The sequence below is a fragment of the Hydractinia symbiolongicarpus genome, chromosome 9 (genome assembly GCF_029227915.1).
Source record: "Hydractinia symbiolongicarpus strain clone_291-10 chromosome 9, HSymV2.1, whole genome shotgun sequence".
Classification (NCBI taxonomy): domain Eukaryota; kingdom Metazoa; phylum Cnidaria; class Hydrozoa; order Anthoathecata; family Hydractiniidae; genus Hydractinia; species Hydractinia symbiolongicarpus.
This window is the reverse complement of record NC_079883.1, coordinates 26,308,628-26,331,897: the sequence shown is the minus strand read 5'-3', so window position 1 is coordinate 26,331,897 and position 23,270 is coordinate 26,308,628. Positions and strand designations below refer to the sequence as shown.

The 23,270-nt window shown below is 37.9% G+C and overlaps 2 protein-coding genes across 3 annotated transcripts; one reads left to right on the top strand and one right to left on the bottom strand.

Annotated features, from left to right (window-relative positions):
- Positions 1–466: 466 nt before the first annotated feature.
- On the bottom strand, positions 467–2,352 carry LOC130657881 (uncharacterized). Its single transcript, XM_057460872.1, has 2 exons — positions 1,885–2,352; positions 467–1,825 (listed from the first exon to the last, which is right to left on the bottom strand). The coding sequence occupies exons 1-2, from the start codon at positions 2,350–2,352 to the stop codon at positions 467–469; spliced, it is 1,827 nt and encodes a 608-aa protein (XP_057316855.1).
- A 12,783-nt stretch (positions 2,353–15,135) lies between these two features.
- Positions 15,136–21,550, top strand: LOC130656883 (uncharacterized). 2 transcript variants are annotated; one of them, XM_057459825.1, is made up of 7 exons: positions 15,136–15,210; positions 17,383–17,425; positions 17,504–17,701; positions 18,330–18,700; positions 19,991–20,248; positions 20,834–20,959; positions 21,265–21,550. In XM_057459825.1, the coding sequence occupies exons 1-7, from the start codon at positions 15,159–15,161 to the stop codon at positions 21,411–21,413; spliced, it is 1,197 nt and encodes a 398-aa protein (XP_057315808.1). In that variant the 5' UTR covers positions 15,136–15,158; the 3' UTR covers positions 21,414–21,550. The 2 variants fall into 2 exon arrangements, with proteins under 2 accessions (XP_057315808.1, XP_057315807.1); XM_057459824.1 differs by having other exon boundaries at positions 19,988–20,248.
- The last annotated feature ends 1,720 nt before the right edge of the window (positions 21,551–23,270 follow it).

The window sequence follows — 23,270 nt, the reverse complement described above, 5'->3', positions numbered from 1 at the left end:
AACCTTAGTTAGCGATTCGTGTGAAAAATAAATCACAGTGTCATCAGCATACATTAATACGTTGCAGTAATTTAGCTGGATCGGAAGGTCGTTTATAAGAAGGACAAATAGCAGAGGTCCCAATATCGAACCTTGGGGTACACCATGGGTAACAAACTCCTTCTCAGAAAGTACTCCATCAACGTTAACGATTTGGCTTCGGTAAAACAAGTAGCTAGATATCCAATCAACCTCTTTACCAAGTATGCCATAGTAAGGAAGTTTGTAAAGTAAACAACTGTGGTTAACAGTGTCAAATGCTTTTCTCAGGTCCATAAACAGGGCACCTGTTACTTTGCCTTTGTCCATGTTTTCGCGGATGTTATTTGTAAGTTTGGTAACTGCATCACTAGTCGATCGTTTCCGGCGGAAGCCATACTGGTGTTTGTTCAGGAAGAAGTTTTCTTCCAGGTAGTCAGCTAGTTGGTTATAAACGACTCTTTCGATGGTCTTCGACAGGATGTTGAGCACAAAAAATCGGACGGTAATTATCAATATTACTGCGACCTCCATTTTTAAACACAGGGTTAATTTTTGCAGTTTTCTCTGATGTTGGAAAGGTGCCAGATAACAAGCTTGCATTTATTAAGAACGTAAGTGGTGCTGCAATTACGGTAGCAATATCCTTTACAATTCTTGCAGGTGATGTGTCCGGACCTGCCGCTTTCGATGCATTTGTCGATTCTAAGATTTTTAATGTTTCTCGGAATGTTAATTCTTTAAACTTAAATGTTGCATTAGTTCGGTTTATATCCTTCAGGGGGTCCCGATGGTCAAACATTTTCCATGTGTAATTAATGATTTTACAGTTCAATAATTTGGATCCGACTTTTGTAAAAAACGAACAAAATGCATTTGATATACATTTGGGATTCGATACATTTTCCCCATTGATTTTGAAAAATTTACTTGGAGCACATGTACCCTTAGTAGGATAGAAGTTTTTGATTTGCTTCCAGAAGTCGCTAGGTTTGTCAGTGGATTGCTTAAATACATTTCTGATGTGGTTTGCTTTTGCAGCACGTATCTTTTTTGTTACAGTATTTATGAGTTTCTTATAATTGTCCCAGTGAGCATCAAGGCTAGTTTGTTTGAAGCGGCGTAGTTGATAATCTCTTGTGTGCATCAACTGACGTATTTCTCGTGTCAACCAGGGACTGGGCTTTCCCCGAACATTTCTCTCCTTCAGTGGTGAATGTTTGTTGATGGTAGATGTGACATAATTTTTGAATAAATCCCAGCCTTTGTTGAAATCGACAGCTAAACAGTTTTCCCAAGGTATGTTACGAAGTTCGTTCTGTAAGTCTTCTTTGTTATATCGAGAGTAATCACGCGCCGTTATTCTTTTTGGTTGATAGCGTTTACAGTTCATCTTTCTATTGATGCCAATTAAACAATGATCACTTATTGAATTTGTGTGCACCAATGTATCGGTAATTACTATTTTGTTTGTCGTATAGAACAAATCGATAAGTGTTTTACTGTTCTTTGTTATTCGCGTGTATGACTTTATTAACTGACTGAAACCGTGCAGTTTTACAAGATCTTTCAAGTCGGAATGGTCTCTGGGGACCTTATAATTGCAGTTAAAGTCCCCGCACATAATCGTTTCTTTGTTCTCTGCTGTAATCGCATCCAAAATATTGTTAAATTTTTCAACAAAGTTTTTGTCGAGGTATTTTGAGTTATCAGGGGGTCGGTAGCATGAAGATATGAGCAACGGTTTCGATTTTTTGGGGAAGAATTCAATCCATAGAAATTCAATTCCTTCAATTTCTAAACCCTCCTGTTGTAGTGCAGATCGTCCCGAATATAGAGTGAAACTCCTCCATGGCCTTCAATTACACGGTCTTTTCGTTCGAGTGTGTACCCCGGAATCTTTAATTGTGCATCTGTAACAGTGTTGTTTGTGTGAGTTTCGGAGAAACTGATAATATGAACAGAGTTTTTGGTATCTAACAAGAATGATTTTATGTGATGTAACTTTTCTTCGATCCCATTAATATTTTGGTGCATGATTTTAAATCCTTTCTTTCCAATAAATCCAGAAATTTCAGGATCAAGTGAATTTATGATATATTCAGGATCAGCAGGAGTACAGTCAACACAGAAAAATCTCTCTTCATCACAAACAAATTTATCATTTAAACATTTCAAGTGAGATAAATTTTTACACGTATAACATTTCTCTGATGTTTGATTTCTTCTAATAGTTTTCCCACAACTATTACAGGAAACATTGTTGACTAATGCCAAAAATAACAGCAACAAAAAATTTAACACAGAAAACACGTCCGTACGGACAGCCGCCATTATGACCATGCCCGGACCATCACGTGGTCCGGATCAAATAAAATGGATATTATTCTATTTGTAACGAATTAACATGTTATGCGTAATACATATTATACCTTGTAATAAATAACAAGACTGTCTATACAACTTTTCTTACTTCATCAATTTTTGTTATCAATTCCTTGTGTTTTCAGTCGTATTTTCAGTTTTAGAATTGCTCCTTTGGCTATTTTAATTTCAGTTTTCCCGGCCCTTTGACCCTGAACAGACCCGCGTAGCTCAACAACCCCATGTGCATTTGCAAAAATATTTTACTTAAGCACATACACGCAGCTTTGCAGTATACAAGCGTTTTGAGAGTCCGTACACACGAGGTGGAAGGGTATATGTGTAGCTTCACCATTTCCTTTACCCTTTTATATTCAAAACTCTACCCTTGTGCATATTTCATCGACTGATTGCACTGTACATACACGTCAGCTCGTTCGGTAGCCTAGTCCAGATTACCCCTAGGCACAAACCCTCTGCTTGTTTTACACTCGCTACTCACCAACCGTACATTACGTCACTTACCCGATGCGCAGTGGCGCTGTCAACCAATTATAATCTCACCATTACAGGTGCCTTTCACCTACCAATTATTTTTACCCATAAAATCACGTGGCTTAGTTTTTTTTAGCAACAAGACAGCACGTTTTTTTTTCTTTCCTTTTTCACCTCGCTAATAATCGCACGTTTTTTGTTATCAATCACTAACTAAATCTCTTAAGCATGGCAAACAAACAAATCGAGAAACAATTATACAGAGATAACCCTAAACTTACCCTTCATAATGACCGACCGCTTACGCCAGATCCGGTGGTTTTGATTTTATCATGGATCAATTTCACTACCTGAGCAGAAAGCGGTATAAGAAACAAGCCTGTGCGTCTCATGAAGCCCTTGTTTCTTAGGTCATCCCTTTACCCACACAACATATTTTCTCTACATACGATACTTCGAATTCTCCACTGGAGAGTAGGGACACCCAATCAAAAAACAACGATCTCTCCGAAGAAACGTCTGTGGCATGTGATGGGTGGCATGTATATTGTATTGGCAGAACAAAAATGCCAGCAGCTAGGATCTGGTTCTGCAAACCTTGCTCCGTACGACACACTGCAGCCATAAAATCAGATAAACATGAAAAAGATTGTTAAGAATTCTCTTTTGAAGATATACACATACTGTGAAATTCTTTATTTTTTTTTAATTCCCCAAAATTTATTTTAAATAAGTAAAATACGTGAGCGTCCCGTACGAATGTAAAGAAAATAATGAAGTACACGAATTTCAAGTATGAATAGAAAAAAAATAATAAAGTACATGGGAGTCACGTACGAATAGAAAAAAATCTTAAAGTGCGGTCACGTATGAATAGCCACTGCTCAAATTTTTAGCTTGTTTTTATTTGTCTCGATAGCCCAAATAACTTTTATGGTCAGTTTTTCACAACTATCCTGGTTAGTGGTGTGAAAAGAGGCAGAAATGCAAAATCCTGCCTGACGTTTCTTCAACTAATTTTTTACTTTAACTGACGTTTTGCTTTTTAATAACACGTTTAAATGGTGTTGCTAACCCTCTTTGTGGTATATTGACATGGGTAAGATGTTGGAATCGAAGAAAACTTACTGACTTTTGTATGGAGGCAAGAGAAGACATATTGTTGATGCTGGTTTTAGGGATTTTAGCTTCCTGTTGCAAGCTACATATACCATACATTTTGTGTTGTGAGGAATAAAGTAATTGTTAAAAAGAAACACTATTTTATCATTATCAGTGCACTTTGGCAAGAAGAAATAAAAATTACAGCTTGCTATAGAAAGACTTAAAGGAAGTTTTTTTACAGTAAGCTATAGTTAGCTAGCTATATATGGATCTGCAAGTTTGACATGGATTAACGTGGAAGAGCATTTAATAAAGGACTTATTTGCAAAGTATAACTAACTAGTTATATAAAAAAGAGCACAGATGAAATGGATTAAAATAAAATACACTTTAATGATATAATGACTGTCTTTGACTTTTCGCTAGAAATTATTGGCTCTATAATAATAGACGTCGTCTGTCTGTCTCTGCGCGGACTCACCGCTGAGTTATAAAATGATGTAACGGAAACACGAATATCAAATGCGATATACTTTCATCCACTTTGTTGCGACGGGTAAATACAAAAGACGGGCGAACCCGGGGATTTGTTCACGGGCAACGACTAGTATATAAGTATTACATAACTAGCTAGAAAGGGATATAGATATAATAGCATGTTACACTGTATTACTGTGTTCTTAATTTTGGTAAAATGCAAGAATATATTTAGGTAGTACCACTTTTACAATTTTTTAATAGCTATTTTGCACAATTCTGCAAAATTGGCAATCGAAAATATTTGACGAAAAAATAGTCACTAAATTTGTTTAAAAAGTTATTTTCCATTAAATATGTTTATTTTAACCACAGTATATTATTTTATTTTATATTTCACGCGGTTGAAACTTTATACTTTACAGATTAAAATTATTCCAATGCAAAATAGAGGCTTAGCAATTTTTAAGGCTAAGTTGTTGTTCGAACTGCACTGTTTGATGTTTTTTAAATTGAGTGACATTAGAAATGAGTTTTTATGATCCTATTTTTGAACGTCCTAAGGATTTTTTTTTTGGCGATATTTTTTTTTTAACAACTGTCTTTCAGGCACTTCCATATTATACAATGGCTATTCGTCCTATTAATAAAATAATAATATTTAAATAAAGAAATAAGCTATTCTATAAAAAAAGACACTGCAAACTGTAGACAGGATTAGGAGAGTTCAAAGTGGTGAAAGATTAAAAGACATCGATATAATAGATACTGACGGAGAATTAAGACATATGAAAATGAAAATTATACATCAAAATGTATAGTATAAAAATATACATACATTAAATATACGAAATAAACAAAAACAATCAAACAAATGAACAAAAATTTAGACTAAGTGGAGCAGAAGGAATCAATCAAATCATAAAGTAATGCTCATGCCAGTAGAGGTTAAGTTAGGTAAAACACACAAAAAACAGGTATGTTGCATAATAAAAATCGCAAGACTATGGTCTAATAAATATCTTTTCAAAAAAGTACGAAATTATTTGTGATCAGGTTTTTCTCCGAGAGCTTTGGGAAGGCCATTTAGAAGGCGACTTGCCTTGCCAAGAAACAAGTACTCCGACACATTTCTCCGATACATGATGCCTGCCACTTACTAAACTAAATCAAATAACGCAACTTTACAATCTTGTGTAATTACTACTTCAAGTTCGAGCAGCATTCATCAGCCTTTTCCCACAGCATTATCTTTAACAGTTTAGAAGGATGTCAATTTTGAACCTCTAAAAATGTAAGCTACAATCTCGTGACATTTTGGATAATAGGAAGGACAACAAAAGGACGTGAAGAGGTTGTCCATAGGAAATGGTTCTCTAGTCGCCATGTTTTTAACAACTTTTGGACATCCTTTTTATGTATGTCCATAGGGCATACAGTAAGACGATATCCTTTGGACGTCTTTTCGGCTTTGTCTGCGGGATAACATTTGTGTCACGTCCGTTAAACGTCCGTTGTAGGACGTTCTTTTCAAGTCATAGTTCGTCGTCGTAAGGACGTTTTACACCAAATGTTCAACGGCACGTAGGTTCATTTTTGAAATTCCAAAGATAATGAGATGCAAATTTGGCGCTCGCCTACACGCAAGATTTAGAGATGTCGGGCGAAAAAAGACACAGCGTTAAAGAAACTATTTTGTCGATAAAAGCAAAATTGTCAGAACATTAGTGACGTAAAGTCTATTAATCTGGCTTAGTTTGATTGTTCAATACTGGCGAAAGGCTTTTAATTTATAAGTTTGTTTCCATAAAAATTCATGAGCGCTAGGTAGCTAGCTAGCTGGGCTGTGTATTATATGTAGCTGCCTTAGCTAGCTAACGTAACTTCCTGAGACAGCTTTACTCAACCACATTTATAAAGGACATATTAAATGGCTATTATTTTCCAGGTAGGTGATTTTGTTAAGAACACGTTAGAAATTGTAGGGTTGCACACATTTTTCTAATATGCAGAACAAATTTTCCTATTTTTAAAATCAAAACTAAGAATGACAGGTTGTAGTGCTAAATTTATGCATTATTCTCGGATCCGGGTTAACATGCTTGACACTTTCTGATCATTTTCAACCAAAATGACCAATATTTGAATTCAGCATCAAAATTTATGGAATCATGCAATTTTCAAATTTATACTCTAAGTAAACTGCCCCTATCAGTAACAAAACATTTAATGTTTTATGATGAAATGACTACACAAATCAACTGCAGTGAAAATGGTTCACTACAGTTGAATATTACAGTCAAACTCTTATAAAATTAATTCATTTTCTCCGAATGTTTTTGTTTTATCTTTTAAAATGGTCATAACCAAAACCCGAGAATAAAAAACTCTATTTCTACCAGTTCTAAAATGTAAACATTTGTCATATTGTTCTTGATTATATTTTGTAAAAGGGACAATATTTGATATATTTGATATGAACGACATAAACAATGGGTTAAGTTAAAGCTGGTTTATTATATACGTGCAGGGTGTTAATCCAAAAATGCCATTTGTACTTGACCACGATATGTAAAAATATGCTGGTGGAGCATAATCAATCACTGGCCAAAAATAAAAGTAGGACATTTATTGGCCTTAGAAGAATTAATTGTTCAAAAACCTTACTTGTTTGTTCTTATTTGGTCAAGATTTAGAAGTTTTGTTACAAAAGCCTTATCAGCCACATTTAAATTGCTCAAATTCTGAAACCTAGAAAGTATAGCTAATACAAAATCATTCTTTATATCTATCCTCAAGTATATAGGTGAATGGGAATAAAATTTGTGATATGACGAATTTGTAAGAGCTTTTTTTGTAAGAGCCATTTAAAAGGAAGTGCCAAGAAAGCACAATACTGGTTACATTCAAGTGCCTCAGTTATTGTACATTCCATGGGCTTGGTTAATATATCAAATAAGCTCATCATATTTACCTACGTATATACATGAGTTCCAATGTTTACATTTTCTAAAGATTCTTGTGCATGGCCAAAAAATCAGAAAATCGGCAGGCAAAAAAATGCAGACCTTAGGTGAAGAAAGTCAAATTATGGTTAAAAACTTTTGTACTGTTTGTGTTCTAAATCTAAACTATATGCAAGTTATATATATACTTTAATTTCATTTTCAGAATATGTCTCTACCTGAAAAAAAAGTTTGGACTAGACTGGCACACGGCTTACCGTCTGCAATTTTTGCCTGCCGCCAATTCGCGGAAGAGGTTTAGGAATTATAAACAACACACGTCATGATGAAAGTCAGCTGCAAAATTTTTAGCTAACAAAATGTTTCTCAGAAATGTAACAGATAATTTAGCTAATTTGCCCACATAAGATTTAAGGAGAACACGGCCGTCTTGTCATCACAATATTTATGAAAAAAACTCAAACATTGACTAACAACATTCAGTTTTGTATCCACGTAGGGTAATGACTCTAACAACATCGATATATGTGGCTACTAACTATTAGGTAAATATTCACGTAATTTAGACGGTATACACTCCAGCTAGCTAGCTACCAGTAGTTCTACAGGAAAAGACAAACACCGCATATATATCAATTTAATTATCGAGATAAATTTGCTTCATATCATGTTGGACTAAAAATGGTATCTTTTTTTAATATTTTTCTCAAAAACTAGTTTCTCTAAAGTCAGTGCTAAACCTTAGCTAGTATTTTTATCCACTCCACAAAATAAATCGACCACCATATTTGTTGTACTCTTGTTTACATAAAACTCCCGCGCGGGGCAGAAATAAATTTTTGCATGGCAAGAACTGTTCATAAATTATTTTTTTGGTATAATTATCTTAAATTATAAGCGATCATGTGACCAGCCTGTTCCAGGGCCTTTTCGCCGCTATCAACTTATCAACAACGCAAAATGCCCTGGGAACGAGGTTGTGTACTAAGCACTCTGCGTTGACAACATATCATGTAGTGGCGATGTTTACCTTTCTTTCCACGCTCGTTAGGATCGTTCTTGTCAACCACCTGGAGTATCGTATCGTAGGGGTAGCGGTGCGGACATGTCTTTTTCGCAGCTCACCAATTTCTTCCTCCCTCTTCTGGAGGTCGTCCTCTAGGTTGGCGATGGCCACGTCAATTTGTTCGAGGTCGTCTTTAAGGAGCGCCAGAGCTTGGCGCTGCTCTTCGATAGCCACGTCTCTTTCCTCGAGTAGCTTGCGCTGCTCCCTGACCTCATCCTTCAATTTTTCCACTTCCTTCCCGGTTAGCCTTTTGATTAGCTCTACAACCTTTGGTTTCCTGGAGCGTTGCACAATCTCTAGGGCGCCATCTAATTTGACGAAGACGTCATGCGCATTTTTCACGCCTCCTAGCATACCTGACCGGGATAGGGTGGCACCACCCCGCGTTATTTCTTGTCTCGTTGTGGTTTCTTCAGCTGAATACTGAAAATTGCGCGCAATTTTCTCAATCCCCAAAAACCTCCTGAGATCGGTTCTTTTAAAGAGGGGCTGACCCCGGTTGTCTACCAGGGTCTCGATGGCTCCCGCGGGCACGGTATTAAACAGGGTAATCGAAGACATTTTTTGTTGTAACCTTGGAACTTAACGAGCATCATCGTCAGCCGGACTCTGCCTCAGGTCTGCCGAACATCAGGATAAAGCAATAAAGGTCTGGTTCTGTCAGTAAAACGTGTCTGGATGAAGGGGGTAAATATTGACCCCCTTTTCCACAACATTTGTAACGTCTTTATATCGTATTATACTTTGTTGGGAACATGGGTTGTCCGCCTATGCGTGCCTGATCAGTGTATAAGTACTACTTATACACTGATGTGCTGCGTCACTCCAAAATCTTCCAGGTCCGAGGGTGCTCCAGTCTCACGTACAGGCTCGCATGCTTGGACTTCATGAGTTGGGCTTTGATGGTCTCCCAGTCACTGATCATGTTCGTTTCGATGATCAATTTCATATCCTGCACGTCGTGGGGGTACCACATGAAAAGCTGCTTCTTTTGTCGACAGAGGTTCTTTGGCAAGGCGGTGTAGCTTTGAGTGAGGAGCCATAGACTGTGCTCGCGATGCCTCCCACTCATGGCAATTTCGAGCAGGGGTTGTCGCGTTTTGTCTAGAGATTCGTTGGCTGTCATATCGTCGACGATAAACAACGTCTCTTCACCCGCTAGCAGCGACGACAATTTTCCTATCCATTCGAAGAGCTGATCCTTGGGGTCTATCAGGAAGACATAGTTGTCCTGCCAGAGACAGAACCTTGCCAAGTAAGTCTTGTTCCAGCGGATCGTTGGGCAAAGGATTACGATGTTGTGGAAGTGTGCTTTGTACTCGTTCTCGAGCAAGTCCAGCACTCGCTGGGTTTTACCGCACGAGGTAGGTCCAGTAAAGATGCTCGTGCACGGATCCTTTACAATATCTAGGTTCATATTTATTATGTCTGCCTGTAGCAGATAGAACCTCGCAGCACAATTATTTCGGCTTTGGCACGATACTCGCAGGTATCTAACCTTTTTGCACGGCCATCTTGCGACTGGCCCGTCCAGCTCAAAAATAAGCGATCATCTTCATTACGTTGCTTGTATTCATCTTGGTGCTGGGGCTCGTTATACCGAATACCGAATTTTTTCCCCGCCATGGCGTTTGCACAAGTGAAACCAAGGGCCACGACAGTTTCATACAGCATGTCGATTATCTCCTTCTCTTAGGGAGTCACGTTAGAGCTCATTTATTATATGCTTATCGCATGCGAAAAATATCGATGTCAGGGGATGCGCTGGGCTCTCGCTGATGCGCACGTGGCTCTAAGATTTCGGCAGGCTGCTGCTGCATGGGCATAGGCAACTTACGTAAAATGTAGTACACAGGCAAGTACGACAACGAGGCATCCGCCAAGGTATACAGCACCTGATTGTACAGAAGTGCCTCCGGGGGTACCCCCAGAAGAGGGTTTAACTGTGGATTCTACTGTGCCCTCTTGTTGCTTTAGTTTCTCCTTCTTTTCCTTATTCTTTGCTGCTAATTTGCGATCCCAAGCAACTCTTCCCGGTTGCTTTGGTCTTGTGATAACTGTCTCTTCTTGTCTCTGTTCTTCGCTCATTTCTTTAAGTCACAAGACTTGAAGAAATCACTCTATGAGGCCTTCAAACCTTCTCTGCCAGCATATCTTATCTTGTTCTTATACGGAGCCATCTCTAACTCACAGACATGGGGCGGAAAGCGATCCCCTGATGGTGTCAAAATCACTCACGCGCGTGCGTGAAAGTCTCCGTAAATACTACACCAATCCCTTTACCGCGGTTTACTGAATTTGTACCTGCTATCGTTATTTTCCCTCTCAACTATTTCACGATTGTCCAAGAGTATCTTTGACCATATATTCCCCATCTTTCTCTTGCTTTTCGTCATCTCGTTCTTCACCTGTCTTGTACGCTGAAAACTTGGTGTGATTCACGGTGTGAGCAGCCACCAGCAGCGGTGCTAGGAATCTTCCAAAAGCCGAGTAGGATCCCAAGATTCGTCATAGAGTCTTTGATGATTGGGCCTTCCTCAATGTCCGCTCTCAGTCTAGGGCGCGTTTTAACGTACCCTCGACAAAAAAGCACTTGGCTGTCACGGCAATCATCCTAGACCCGGTAAATTCCGCTTTGAACAACCCTCCCGTTCGACTCGAGTACTTGTCAGTGACAAGCCAGTGTTTCATATCCTCGTCGTAATTGTCGAGCATTCGGGGGCGAACAACATCTTGCAGCTCTTCTCTAGAGATGGCAAAATACGCCGAGTCGGTATCCATGTAGCAATACTTAAAGTCTCGACGGTCCACGTATTCATCCATGAAGTTGTAATAAAACTCCAGCATGCGCAGCTTCGGCAGTAGGTAGACGGTAATACCGCACTTATAAGCACGTTCAATGCTGACCCCGGCGCCTACCCTTTCTAATCTCGTATGCGTCTCCTATTTCTTCAAGGTCCTCGAGGTACGGGGATCTCATAGCCGCATCGACCTCCTTTTCGTCTCTGTCGCCGTCCAAGTCTTCAATCATCTTCCCGTAAATCGAGCTTCCCTTCATCTTAGCAGTATCTCCAGCAAAGCGCTTGTCTGGGTCTTTATCAGCTTGTCATCGCGCATCAGCAGTTTCCTCAGGGAACCAAGCAAAGGGCTTACCTCGAGAGTACTTGAGGAACTGGTAAAAAGCGGTGACTTTCAACCCGTGTTCGAGGTACCATTTTAGCACGGGAGTATACAACAGGATCTTTTCGGCTTTTATCAAACCCAATAGATTTTGGTGTCTGGAACACGCTTGCGCCCCGTCTTGGTCAAGTACTCCCGCATGTGCTCGGGGATTTGAGCTTCGGGTATCTCCTTCACCACGAATAGCGGTGACATTTCGCTGAACTTGTCATATAGCTCAGGAGGCACCTCTATATCAACTTGCGCAAAGCCGAAGAGCAAGCCGTCTAGAACGCCTTATCTTAGCGCCTCCAATTGTTGTTCTCGCTTTTGGTTCAGCCACATTTATCAGCTTTTCCTTCCCACAGGGGAAATCTTGCAGCAGGGTACTCGGATAGAGCATGTTTGCGTCGTACCCCAGAATGGTCTTGCCCCCGCGGGGTTCGTTGTATACGTGGGATCTGATGCCTGTCAGATCCCTCTCAGGGTACCTACAAAAGACGAGCCTGGACCGCCTACCATCCCCGTCCGCAAGAGCTCGTAGGCCTTGTTTCTCGTGCACTCCGTGCAGGCTATTTGAACCTCTTTGCAAGCTTTGAACCGGCTGTTGAAGCAGTTATCTTCGCATTTGTGCTTGCAGGGCTCCCTTGGTGCGTATAGGTCTAACTCGGGGTGTAAACGCAGTGACTTGTTCAAGACGTATCTCATCGACACGCCCGGAATGCTAACGGCGTCCTTCACAATGTCAATCTCGTCGTCATAGTACTACAGCCTCGTCTTGTCGACGGCTTCAACAAAAGGTACCACATCGGTCAGGTGTTACTCACACAGCCAGTCCTTCATAGTGATGCAGCCGCACTTGTCCGGGGAATGTTTACTACTCTTCGAGGGAGAGTGTGTTTTTCTGTAGAAAGCCTCGTGCTCGACGGGTTCAGTTTGTCGTAGCTGGACAACCATTCGTAAGGGAATACGAGCTTTTCGAGCCCACATTCCAGAGATTTGCACCAATCGGCGTAACTCATCCCCGGCGCGAGGAAGTTCTTGATGTCGAGAAATTTGAACCTCAAGGTCGTGATCTTCTCATCGTTTTCGGCAATTTGCTCGACAAAGTATTGCTTGGTCAGGTTGATTTCGTACTTTCTGTGTTAAAGCTGATCACAGCCACTTGGCTCACCTACTCGTCCCAAGCTGCTTGACTCTTGTCGGGAAGCATTTCAAAGTCCTCGGGCCTCGGTACATACCTCTCGACTTCTTCAACGATGAGGGCTTGTCTTTTCTCCAGCTCCTCGACTAACCGCTTAACCAGGACCTGCAGATCCTTGTGCTTGATGAATGTTGGACTTTCGTTGAGACTCTCGTGAACGGAGACACTCACGGGAATATGCTCCGGCAGATATGTTAGATCTGCTGTTTGCCGCTGGTGTATTAGGTGCTAGGAGGGCTTTAAAGTCAAACACGATATAGTGGGGGGTAGGGTCGAAATTCCTTCTTGAAGTACCTCTCACTTCGGGGTGGGCTCTCACACTCCCAGGCTGTAACGATGCTGTACCAAGTTTTTGGATGCCTTCTTCCTTGTACAGGGTAGCAGCGAGACGTTTCTTAGCCGCCTTGGTTCTCCTCGGTTGGCAAGGACATCCGAGCAACTTGCAGCCGTGGTACTTGTAGAAAACTTGGGTCTGGGGCTCGTAGCCGTCGACCTTGTAGAACTCGTTGTCTCTCTTCCCGTAACGAATCACGCGTTTGCCACCGTGCCCACAAAGCGCGTGGTGTATATGCCTTCCCGTCTATTTTGACATTGCTTCTATCCATTGACACGCCGCGTAACTAAAACCCTCCTCGGTTTAAAAGACCTTCTCAGACTTTCTCGGTATGTGCTTTACCTTTTCGCCTTTGCAAATGATTGTCGTCTTGACACCCTCGCATTCGTTTTGCTTATGCCGCGTGAGGTGGCTGCTTTGAGTAAACCGTTAATTGCACGCTTCGCATTCCCAGTGTTGCGTTAAAACAGTCATCTTTTTGATGTAGAAACAATGGCCATCCAGCATGCCGAGGTTGATCGTTTCTAACCCCTCTTCGTGCTGATTCTGACCGTAGACGAGCCGCCATGGTGCCTTGTCGTCTTGGGCTCAAAGACTCTGATGTTGATCTTGAATCGTTTGGCAATACCCTCAAAGTCCAACAGCTTCGTGGCATGTACCTCTTGCCGCTTTAGCTTGGGGTCCTCGTTGTACTCGCGTGCCAGGACGAGGGCTTTCCGCGTGATGTACTTTTCACGCTACTTTCGCTCTCCCCGATAGTGCACCGCGAGGCATCTCCAGAAGCACAAATTGTCCGTTCTTTTATCGTCTTTGTCAAAGCTGTAGATGCACTTCTTTTCGCTCAACCAATCTGGCAAAGGTCCAAAGCCGAGTAAAGACTTCCTCGTAGAGATGATCTTGACTCGCACGTGCATGAAGACTATTTTCTCTCCATACGCTCCCGGGGTCTCCATGGTTCTATCGGGTGGTAGGTAGGCTTTAGTCCAGAACTCTTGATCTACCAGATCAAGATACTTCATCCCTTATTCTGAAGGCTTCGATTTCCGCCATGCTCGATAGTGACTTGGAACTCTTGGTCTTGTGGTAATCAGACACGTCGCCACCACCTCGGTAAATATCGCAGCTGAAACTGTAGACTACCTTGACGCGCATGTCTATGTGAGGCGTGTTTCTCGCATGATAGCCCCCGGCAGTGGTTGGTTAAGGTTCTTGTTCAACCTCCACGTCTTGATACGATTCCCGTCTTCCAACATTTGCGTGTCATGCTCATCAAATATGTACTGGATGGCTTCGACACCTTTGGGTTGGTTTTCTCTCGCGGGAACAGGTGTTTGATATTTTCGACTCCCTGATATTCTACTACTCATGCTTATATTTTAGACGTTCTGTTTTAGCGGCTATAAACATAGAATAATGAAGATTGTGAGCAACCTCGGTGTCAGGTTTTTTCTCCTTTTGCCATCCTGTTATAAAAGAGACAGGGTCGAGGTTGAAATGTGAGTTTTGAAAATTCAAATTATTGTGTTGTATGTTTTTGTTTGGTATCCCTTACATCGGTTTAATGAGAGATTCAATAGATTCTTTAACGGTAATTCAGCTAGTTTTAATTATTTCAAGTGGCTTGCTGTTAGCCTTGTAAAAAAATGTTAATCCAAGTGAAAATGGTTGTAAAGGCAGGCACTGAAGTTTTAGTTGTCGATATGCATTGTGTTGACAAAAACATCATTCAATTTTTGTTGTATATCACTTCTCTATTTACTTGCAAATTTATATTATGAAGTTCAAAATTGTAATAACTAAAATTATGAAGACAAAATCTCTTTATTTGATATAAAAGAGTTATTTAATGTTGGCAATTTAAGAATTAAGAAAACACTGTGTAGTTGTAATTCCTAGCATTACCGTCCTTTAGAATTACTAAAAGTTCATTTACATAGATCTTGATAAGCTTTAAATAAGAAAAGCTGAAACATGAATTGGTTGGCAAGTTGTGTTTTACTTCTTATTGGAACAAGTTTTTCTGGTAGGTGATAAATAGTAGAATGAATAACATAATAATAAATAACAGGAAATACATTTGTGGTTAGTTTCTGTATCAATTATAGTGACTATTTTCTCATGCATCACAAGCGCTTACTCATGGTTATAGATTTTCTTGCTTTGTATCAACTAGTCTTAAAAACTAATCTTAAAAATACCATTATTGCAAGCTGACCTCTCGTCAGACTCGCTTGGTAATACGAAAGATATTATTATTACAATCCAACCTCATTCTCAGCTTTGCTAGATAAAGTTAAAGGCATCTTTATTCGTTGTTTTTAAGGTTTTAGAAATATTTTGTTTCTAATTGCATTACATTTTTTAAATTGACGTCCTTATAATAGGCACGCAGAACCGCGTCAAAAGTAGGTCACATAAAGAAATAATTCTAGTCAGAAGTTTGCCAATGTTATAGTTAAGAAAATGTTAGCTGTCTTTGCTAACACAAGCAAAATCTCAACAAAAATTTGTGAAATCTTAATAATAGGCAATACATATATTATCTTAATGCCCTTTCGTCTCGCTGAACCAGCTTCTTTACACACTTTGGTCGATTTCATTGGTAACGTTACAGAGCAAGTAAAGTTGGATAGTCTCCCTATTTACGGTACACCTCTCTATGCAAAATCGTTTTCTCGGTCCGGATAGTGTCCGTTATGAAAAGGTTTCAGTGTAGTATTGATTGTAGCATATGTGTAAAATTAAAACTCTTTTTTCTATTTGAAGGCACCAGACATTTTTACCACATAACAACTGTATAAATCGTTTATTATTTTAGTATGTTGAATTTGTGTGTTTTTTATTTTTATATTTTGAAAATAGAAAGCAAAGAAGCAATTCATCTTAGGATGTTTTCGCCGTAAAATACAGTGTTCTGTCTAATTAAAGACAATCCAAATAGGCAGACACCAAAATTCGGCAGGTGTAATGAAAAACACCTCTGTTTAAGTCCCTTAAACAGTGGTGTTTTTTATTAAACCTGCCGAATTTTGGTCAAAATTTTAACAGGCGGGATGATGACGTTATCTAAGAAACATTTAACACCAATAACATCACAACCTTTCATCAAAATCAAAAGATCCTATAATTTTCTTGATCTTCGTTTCAAGTTCTGCACGAAACAGGCGATAGGTAAACAAATTTTTCAGATTGTTGATATTTTGCTGACGTCTGCAAATTTCTTTTATATGTCATTAGCCGCCTAAACAACGTTATCCTCGCGCTACAAGCTCAAGACAAAACAGATAACGGCTAATAAAAAATTGTAAACTTGATTCTCAGTGCATTGACATTGACAGACCATTGCTGATGTCATGAAAATTTAAATGACAGACTGTTTTGTTTCTTTTTAGCCTGAATGGATTTTTTGCACGAGTCTTTTCGACTAGTATTAGCGTTTAAAGGCTGAAAAACACAATTCATTTAAACGTAAGGTTTATCCCTGACGCATGATTCATAGGTCAAACAGATCGTGTATTTTAAAAAATGGAAACTTTTTGACCTAATAAATTTGACCTAACCGTCATTTCAAAACGATGGATGTGTTCATTCTTTTCCATTAAACGAATGATTACTTGTCATTGAAATTTCGTAAATTTGGTTTGAAACGTTTGGCGTCAGAACATTATGCAAAATGCATTTGAAAACAAGATAGCTAAAGTAAAAAACAATAAAATTAGAAATTAGAAAATTGGGGAAAGAAAAAAGAATTCAATTTACAAAGAAATTTATCCTCCGTAAATTCTATTTTTTTTGCTTCGCCATTTGGACTGATTCTGAATTTTTTTTACGTATTCAAACTGATTTTCTGTGCGAAATTCGCCTAGTAATTTGGATGTTACATGTAGATTTTCCCTTCGTTTTAGTTACGGTGTTACCCAATGGATCTCCTCCTTTTTTCTCTTTTTTTAAAAACGTTCTCGCTTTCCATTTTGCTTGCCACAATTCAAAAGACTTTTGAAGCATGTTGCATGCTTAAACTGATTACGTGTAGACAAGAAACCTTTCGCAAAGTTCATCCTATATGTTATCTGTCAGGTTTTCACCTTCTGTTTAAACGGGTCGTGTATTTCAGCCTTTGGGAGGGAGACTCCGCCACATTTTTTTTTTACTGTTTTGTTATTCAACAGAATTTATTTGATAATGTTGTATTTAGATACCATTTTAACCGAGTCATATAAAGATATACATGAAATAAAGTAAGTCTTATTTTTTCATACTATTACTATTAAATAACATAATTGAGACAAGCTAAACAAACACATGTTTTGTTTTAGATGCCGTAATTATAAAGAAATCCTTCCAAACGGAGCTTGTATGAAGTATTTGAGCAAATACAAAATCTATCAATCAATTAAACGCAGTAAATCAAGGAATAAAGATTTCGAATGGATTATCATTTTCAACCTTGTAAAAAAAAATCCAGCCATACCTTACTTGAGAAGAGCAGTTGGTCTTATAGTCGAGCAGATAAGGTACAGTATTCATGCCACTAATTTTTTTAGGTATTGAATGCAAACAATCTATCTGATACAAAAAAACGTATCTTAATTTCTTCGAATAAAGTAAAAAATATATATATAAAAGATAAAGGTGCTTCTGCCAAACCGTGTAAAAATATCTTCAATGTGCATGCTTCCGATGGGGCAAGAAACAAAACACAAAAAGGCAAAATTATATATATATATCTTACTGCTGCGTTCTATGCTCCTTCAGCCGGTCCAAAATATAGACTTAACGGTAAGAATCTTTATAAACATAAGAAATATAAGAATAGGTTTCTTGGTAGTTTTACCACACGAGTTAGGAACTTAGTTTGACGTGTTTCCTCTCAACTGTCGCTATTGAATTGAGAACTGCTGTTGCTTTATGACATCACGTGTTCCTTGTTTGTTTCCACATCAAATAAACTAATCTTTTATTTTGCTTAAAAGTTTCAAATGTTATTTATGATTTTATGAGTTAAACTAAATTCATGGAACCCCATAGGTAATAGATCACGGTATCTGCACTTAAAATAACTTTACTTCAATAAGAGCTTACGTAAAATTACTTTTTTACATCTGTATCCAAAGTTTAACTTATCAATCTCATGTTTTATAGGCCTCGCTCTTGCGTTAATATTCAAGCTTTTGATCAGATGTTTGATACAATTAGAGTTAATATAGAAACATATTTCACGAAAGTTTTGGATTGTGTTGATAAAATAATACAGATTCTATGTTTTGTAAAGCATCCTACATGTTTGCGATCTGTTATCGATAACCAGACTATCATTTCGCCACCTTGCCGACGAATTTGCAAAAACAACAAGTGCATTGGACTGATGCTGGAGATTTTAAAAAAAGTTCAATCTTTACATGAAATATGTCCGCGTAAAGTAAACGATCAAAGTTTTAACATCAACTTAACTCAGGGTTGTGCTAATTTCCCACACGAAGACATGAATAATATTGAACGTTGTCAACTACTTCGTAAGTAGCTACACCTTAATTTTTTTCCATCTCCATTATGACTACTTATGCATTGCCTTTCAAGAATTGTTATGAAGTTGCAGGCCTTATTTTATTGTCAATATTGTTTAATGGAAGTTTAATGAACAGTGAATGTGTATTCGCCACGTAAAGATGGTTAATACCCTGCAATTTTATACGATATACAATGTATCTATAGGAAGAAATGTGTTATCTTGATTGGGTTTACTGTATGCATTGTGCATGCTTCTATTAATTTGTTGATAAGCAAGTTATCTTAAAACACTTATCATAAACAAAGATTTACTGAAGCATAATTTTACCTGACCGATGCACATTAGCGCATACATTCATAACACAGGATCCACATTAATCGCAGTTCCTGGCACGCTTAGTATTGTTTGATCATTTTTAGTTAGCTTCAAGCTAGCCAATAATGTCTTTAGCGTGACATTATGGTGACTTTAGGCCAAAGAAAAATTATCCTTATTACCACTGCCAAAGTCATATTTCGCCTTTTTATTCTTCTGTCCACTAATTTTACGCATCTACTGAACCACTTCTTCTTATTCCAAAGTATACGTTCCGTTTTAGCCAATTTTTGTGTTACAAAATTTTAATGATTTTTTTAAATCTTTTTTTATCCCATTTGTGCTCCAATGTGCGGACATATATTTGTGCCAAGTTTTATAGCAATGTAATGTCCTGTTTATTGCTGTTCGAGGAGTCTTCCGGCATTTCAGAGCCCAGCCTGAATAGGGTTAAGTAAACATCCTGTGTAAATTATGAGAAATAAAATAATTAAAAACTAGCATGGTAGTCGCTAAAATTAGCGCAATTTTGGCAATTATTTCGATTTTGCGCGTTGCCCTATTTAGTGTGAATTGGCGTATGCTTGGATGCAACGTTTTTATTTCATTGAAAGCAAAATAACTCAAACCTTTTCTTTCTATTTTTTTTTTTTTTTTTTTTTTTTTTTCATCTTAACGAAGCAATATATATTTGACAAAACCAAATTTTACTCAAAATTGTGAAGATTGTAGATTTTAAAAATTATATGATCATCAATTGCAATCAACAAACAAAATAGCTACCTCAAAAAAAACTTATACAGCATTACAAAGTGTTTCACAGACGAAAATTTTACTATTAAAAAAATATCAAAAATATAGTATAAGGTCCAATTGCCAGTCTCGTTTTAATATGTTTTAGGCAATTAGTGCAGGTCTCAACTGTTTAAGAAAATGTAATTATGTTATATTTAAATGTAGGCCAATTCCTTTACAGCAGATACTGAAGGTAAAAGAAATTTCACGACGAAATGTTTTCAAGACAATGGTGGCTCGTACAACGGATCTGTCAACGTTACTATAACAGGAAAGACATGTCTGCCTTGGAGTATTAATCCATTTTTATCTTATCCAGTATACAGTGATTTACAAAGCAACTTCTGTAGAAATCCTCAAGGATATGCAAGAGCACCTTGGTGTTATGTAAATATAACTTCTCGTCATTGGGAATATTGTAACATTCCTAAATGTGTTAATGGTAAGAAAAGTAAACGTAACAATTCATTTTTATTTTTACTAGTTGACTGAAACTTGTAGAATACCAATACAGTGTGATATTCGTAAGGAAAAGTTAGCAGTGTAATTTTTTTACCAATTCCTGCCTTTAAATTATCTTCATTGTCTCCTCCTACTGACGCTGTGCTTTCTCTAAAGATTGTATTTACAAATATTAATACGGGAAGTGATAAAGTCCTAAAATATAAGCCAAATTTTTCACATGTAAAATACACGACCTGTTTAGAAATTATAATTTTTACGTGTTTTTTAAAATCCTAAACCTAAACAATGGTAAACATTATCCGTTAAGAGTTTACGCTATCTCCGAGGTTCAAACTCACGTTCTTACAACCGCACTTAGAACCTTCTGGTTTGAAGGAAAGCTCATCTAGTGAAAACGCCTTAGACCGCTCTTCTTTAATCTTTTACTGGCACTACTGTTCAGACATTGTCGAAATAACTTTTATTAGGAAGTCAAGTTGACTCTTGACTCACTCAATTATTTTTCTTGGGATACAAATGTATCGTGTATTTGCTTAAAACTTAACCAATTAATCTTCTACAGGAAGTACGGTTCAGACAACGCATGCTGGCATGACTAAATTATTGCTCGTAGTGGTTGCTCCAGTACTTTCATTAATTTTGCTGTTTATAATATGGAGAAAATTTTGTTATCAAAGAAGAAGTAATGGTGGGTTACTTTATACTAACATTAATTTCTTTTCCTTAGATTTCTAATAAAGTTCATTATTGTTTTGTACTGTCTCTTGTGTTGCTTTGTTGTACAGCATGTAAAGTCATAGCAGTGACTATTTTACAATCCTTTTGAGACTTTTACTCAACAATACTTATGTTAGGGGTAACAGAACTTCAAGAGAAATAAGACGAGGTTTGTAGAACATTTTCAGGCTCGTAAGATCTTGTTTTGCTGTCCTGATTCGGCCTTCATAAGGTTCAATATACACGTATCATTTTAATGGACATGTTTTGTTTTAGACAACGTGATTATTGTTTCGTACGACACCTGTGACGCATCTGACAGCCAAAGAGTGTCAAGGTTATTGAAGGTACATACTGAAACCTTATACCTCGAATCAGGAGGGTCTCCCGGAAATAAGATGGTTACATGCGAAGATTTAGAATAAAAGTAGCGTTATTTTTAAAATCTTGCATATGATCATTTTACAATTCTATATAAAACGATGCCGTAATAATTCGATCAAACGCCCCTCTAAAAGTTTGAGACTAAGTATTCCTTGCCATAGTGTAATATGTATTTATCAAACCCTTGTTAAAATTAAATTAGTTGTGCAACAAACATCTTAGTTAAAATCGTCCTTGGTTCTAAGTCTGTTTATCCTTCGCTGTTTTGATATCAAAGAAGATACAATATACCCTTGAGACGGAAAGTGCTACTAGGGCTCTTTTTAATGAGTTATTTTATATTTTGTATATAATCATGTTTTTACTTATTATAGACAGATTATTATATAGTATTTCAATCTATATCAAATGAAATAAAAAACATTAAATAATGTGTGGATATTTAATTAATCTTAAACAGGGAATTAGCATTTCTCCCTTCTTTACAAAAATTTGACGAAGTACTATTGTACGAAAATGATCTTTTGCGCCTGCCAAAACGACCCAAAGCTTGATCTGTAATCAATCAGTAAGGTACAAATCCACGTAATCCAAGTGGAAAGTTGCTAGCGCTGGCGATTACATTGGCGATAGCCGGTGTTAAAGGCGACGGTGTAAAGGATAAGTGACACCCTTATTTTTCGTGTATACGGACTCTCCAAACGTGGGTAGACCAAAAATCAGCCGTGCGGAAATAAACGATTTACCAAAAACAATGCCTGTATTTTCTGGAATAAGAAATTTAGCAAACGCATATTGGGCGAATACAGTTTGTGCAGTGCCAAATGCGCAAGAAAGAACCTAGAAAACAGAAAATAAGAATGCCAAAGATTGTGTGAAATTATCGGAGCCATCTTAAAACCAAAAACCTGAGCGAAAACGTTAAAAGGGGATATAATAAGATAGAATAATTAAAGTTGTATTGACAGTCTCCACACAAAGCACATCTTATGTGTGTTATGTGTGTAGACTTGGTACTTTTTGTTTTAGATAACCACTTAGTTTTTAGAGATTTCGATTCCCTTATTTAGGCAATTTTTGATCACGCACTTTTTAACACCATTTGTTTTGCTTTGATAGGCGTAAATTGCTGTCCTCAATGCAATAAATTCTCGCATGATATTCCCACCAAATTCGTTCTTCATCAGGCCCACAGTTTTCTTGGAAGTGATCTTGCATTATTCTTGCAGTAGATGCTGGTGCTAAAGTGTGTCTACATGATGGACGAAGTTATGTGCATCGGTAGAGCAAATATGTGATTTACAACCTTATTTCGCTTGCTTGTAGTCGTAAGAAAACTCGTACATAATCAGTTTGAAAAGACCCAAAATTGCCTGTCTTAGGTGCACAGGCTTCAACATCCTAATGTTTTTCTTGCCCATCTCTACGCCCATAAAGTTATTGCTGAACCATGAACTGCTCTTGAAGTTCAGCTTCGCCATCAACTTAAGGTACCATTGCTAGTTTTTCACAAGCTTCATGCTGTGATGATGGCGGATGTTTTCCATGATCTTGCAGAAAACTGAGCAATTCATGAGCTTAAAAAATTTCGTCTTAAATTTATTCTTAGAAGCTGACTGCAATCTTGTATTCGGATCAATGTAAGTCTTCTCTGTATACACTGGATGAGTCGGTTTACTTTTTTCATTAAGGCCATGGTTTGTAGCCTTAATAAATGCTCTGATATGTACTACATACCTACGTTAGCGCTTAAGTTTTTGTACGAGTTCGGGCAGCTTACCGATCATTATGCGCTCTGGCAGAAACAGTAGCTCGTTATCGTTCGACGCCTCGGGGTAATCTACATCAACTTTAAGTATGTACCCGTACTTGTTCTTTCTTATTAGCTTTGCGTAAAT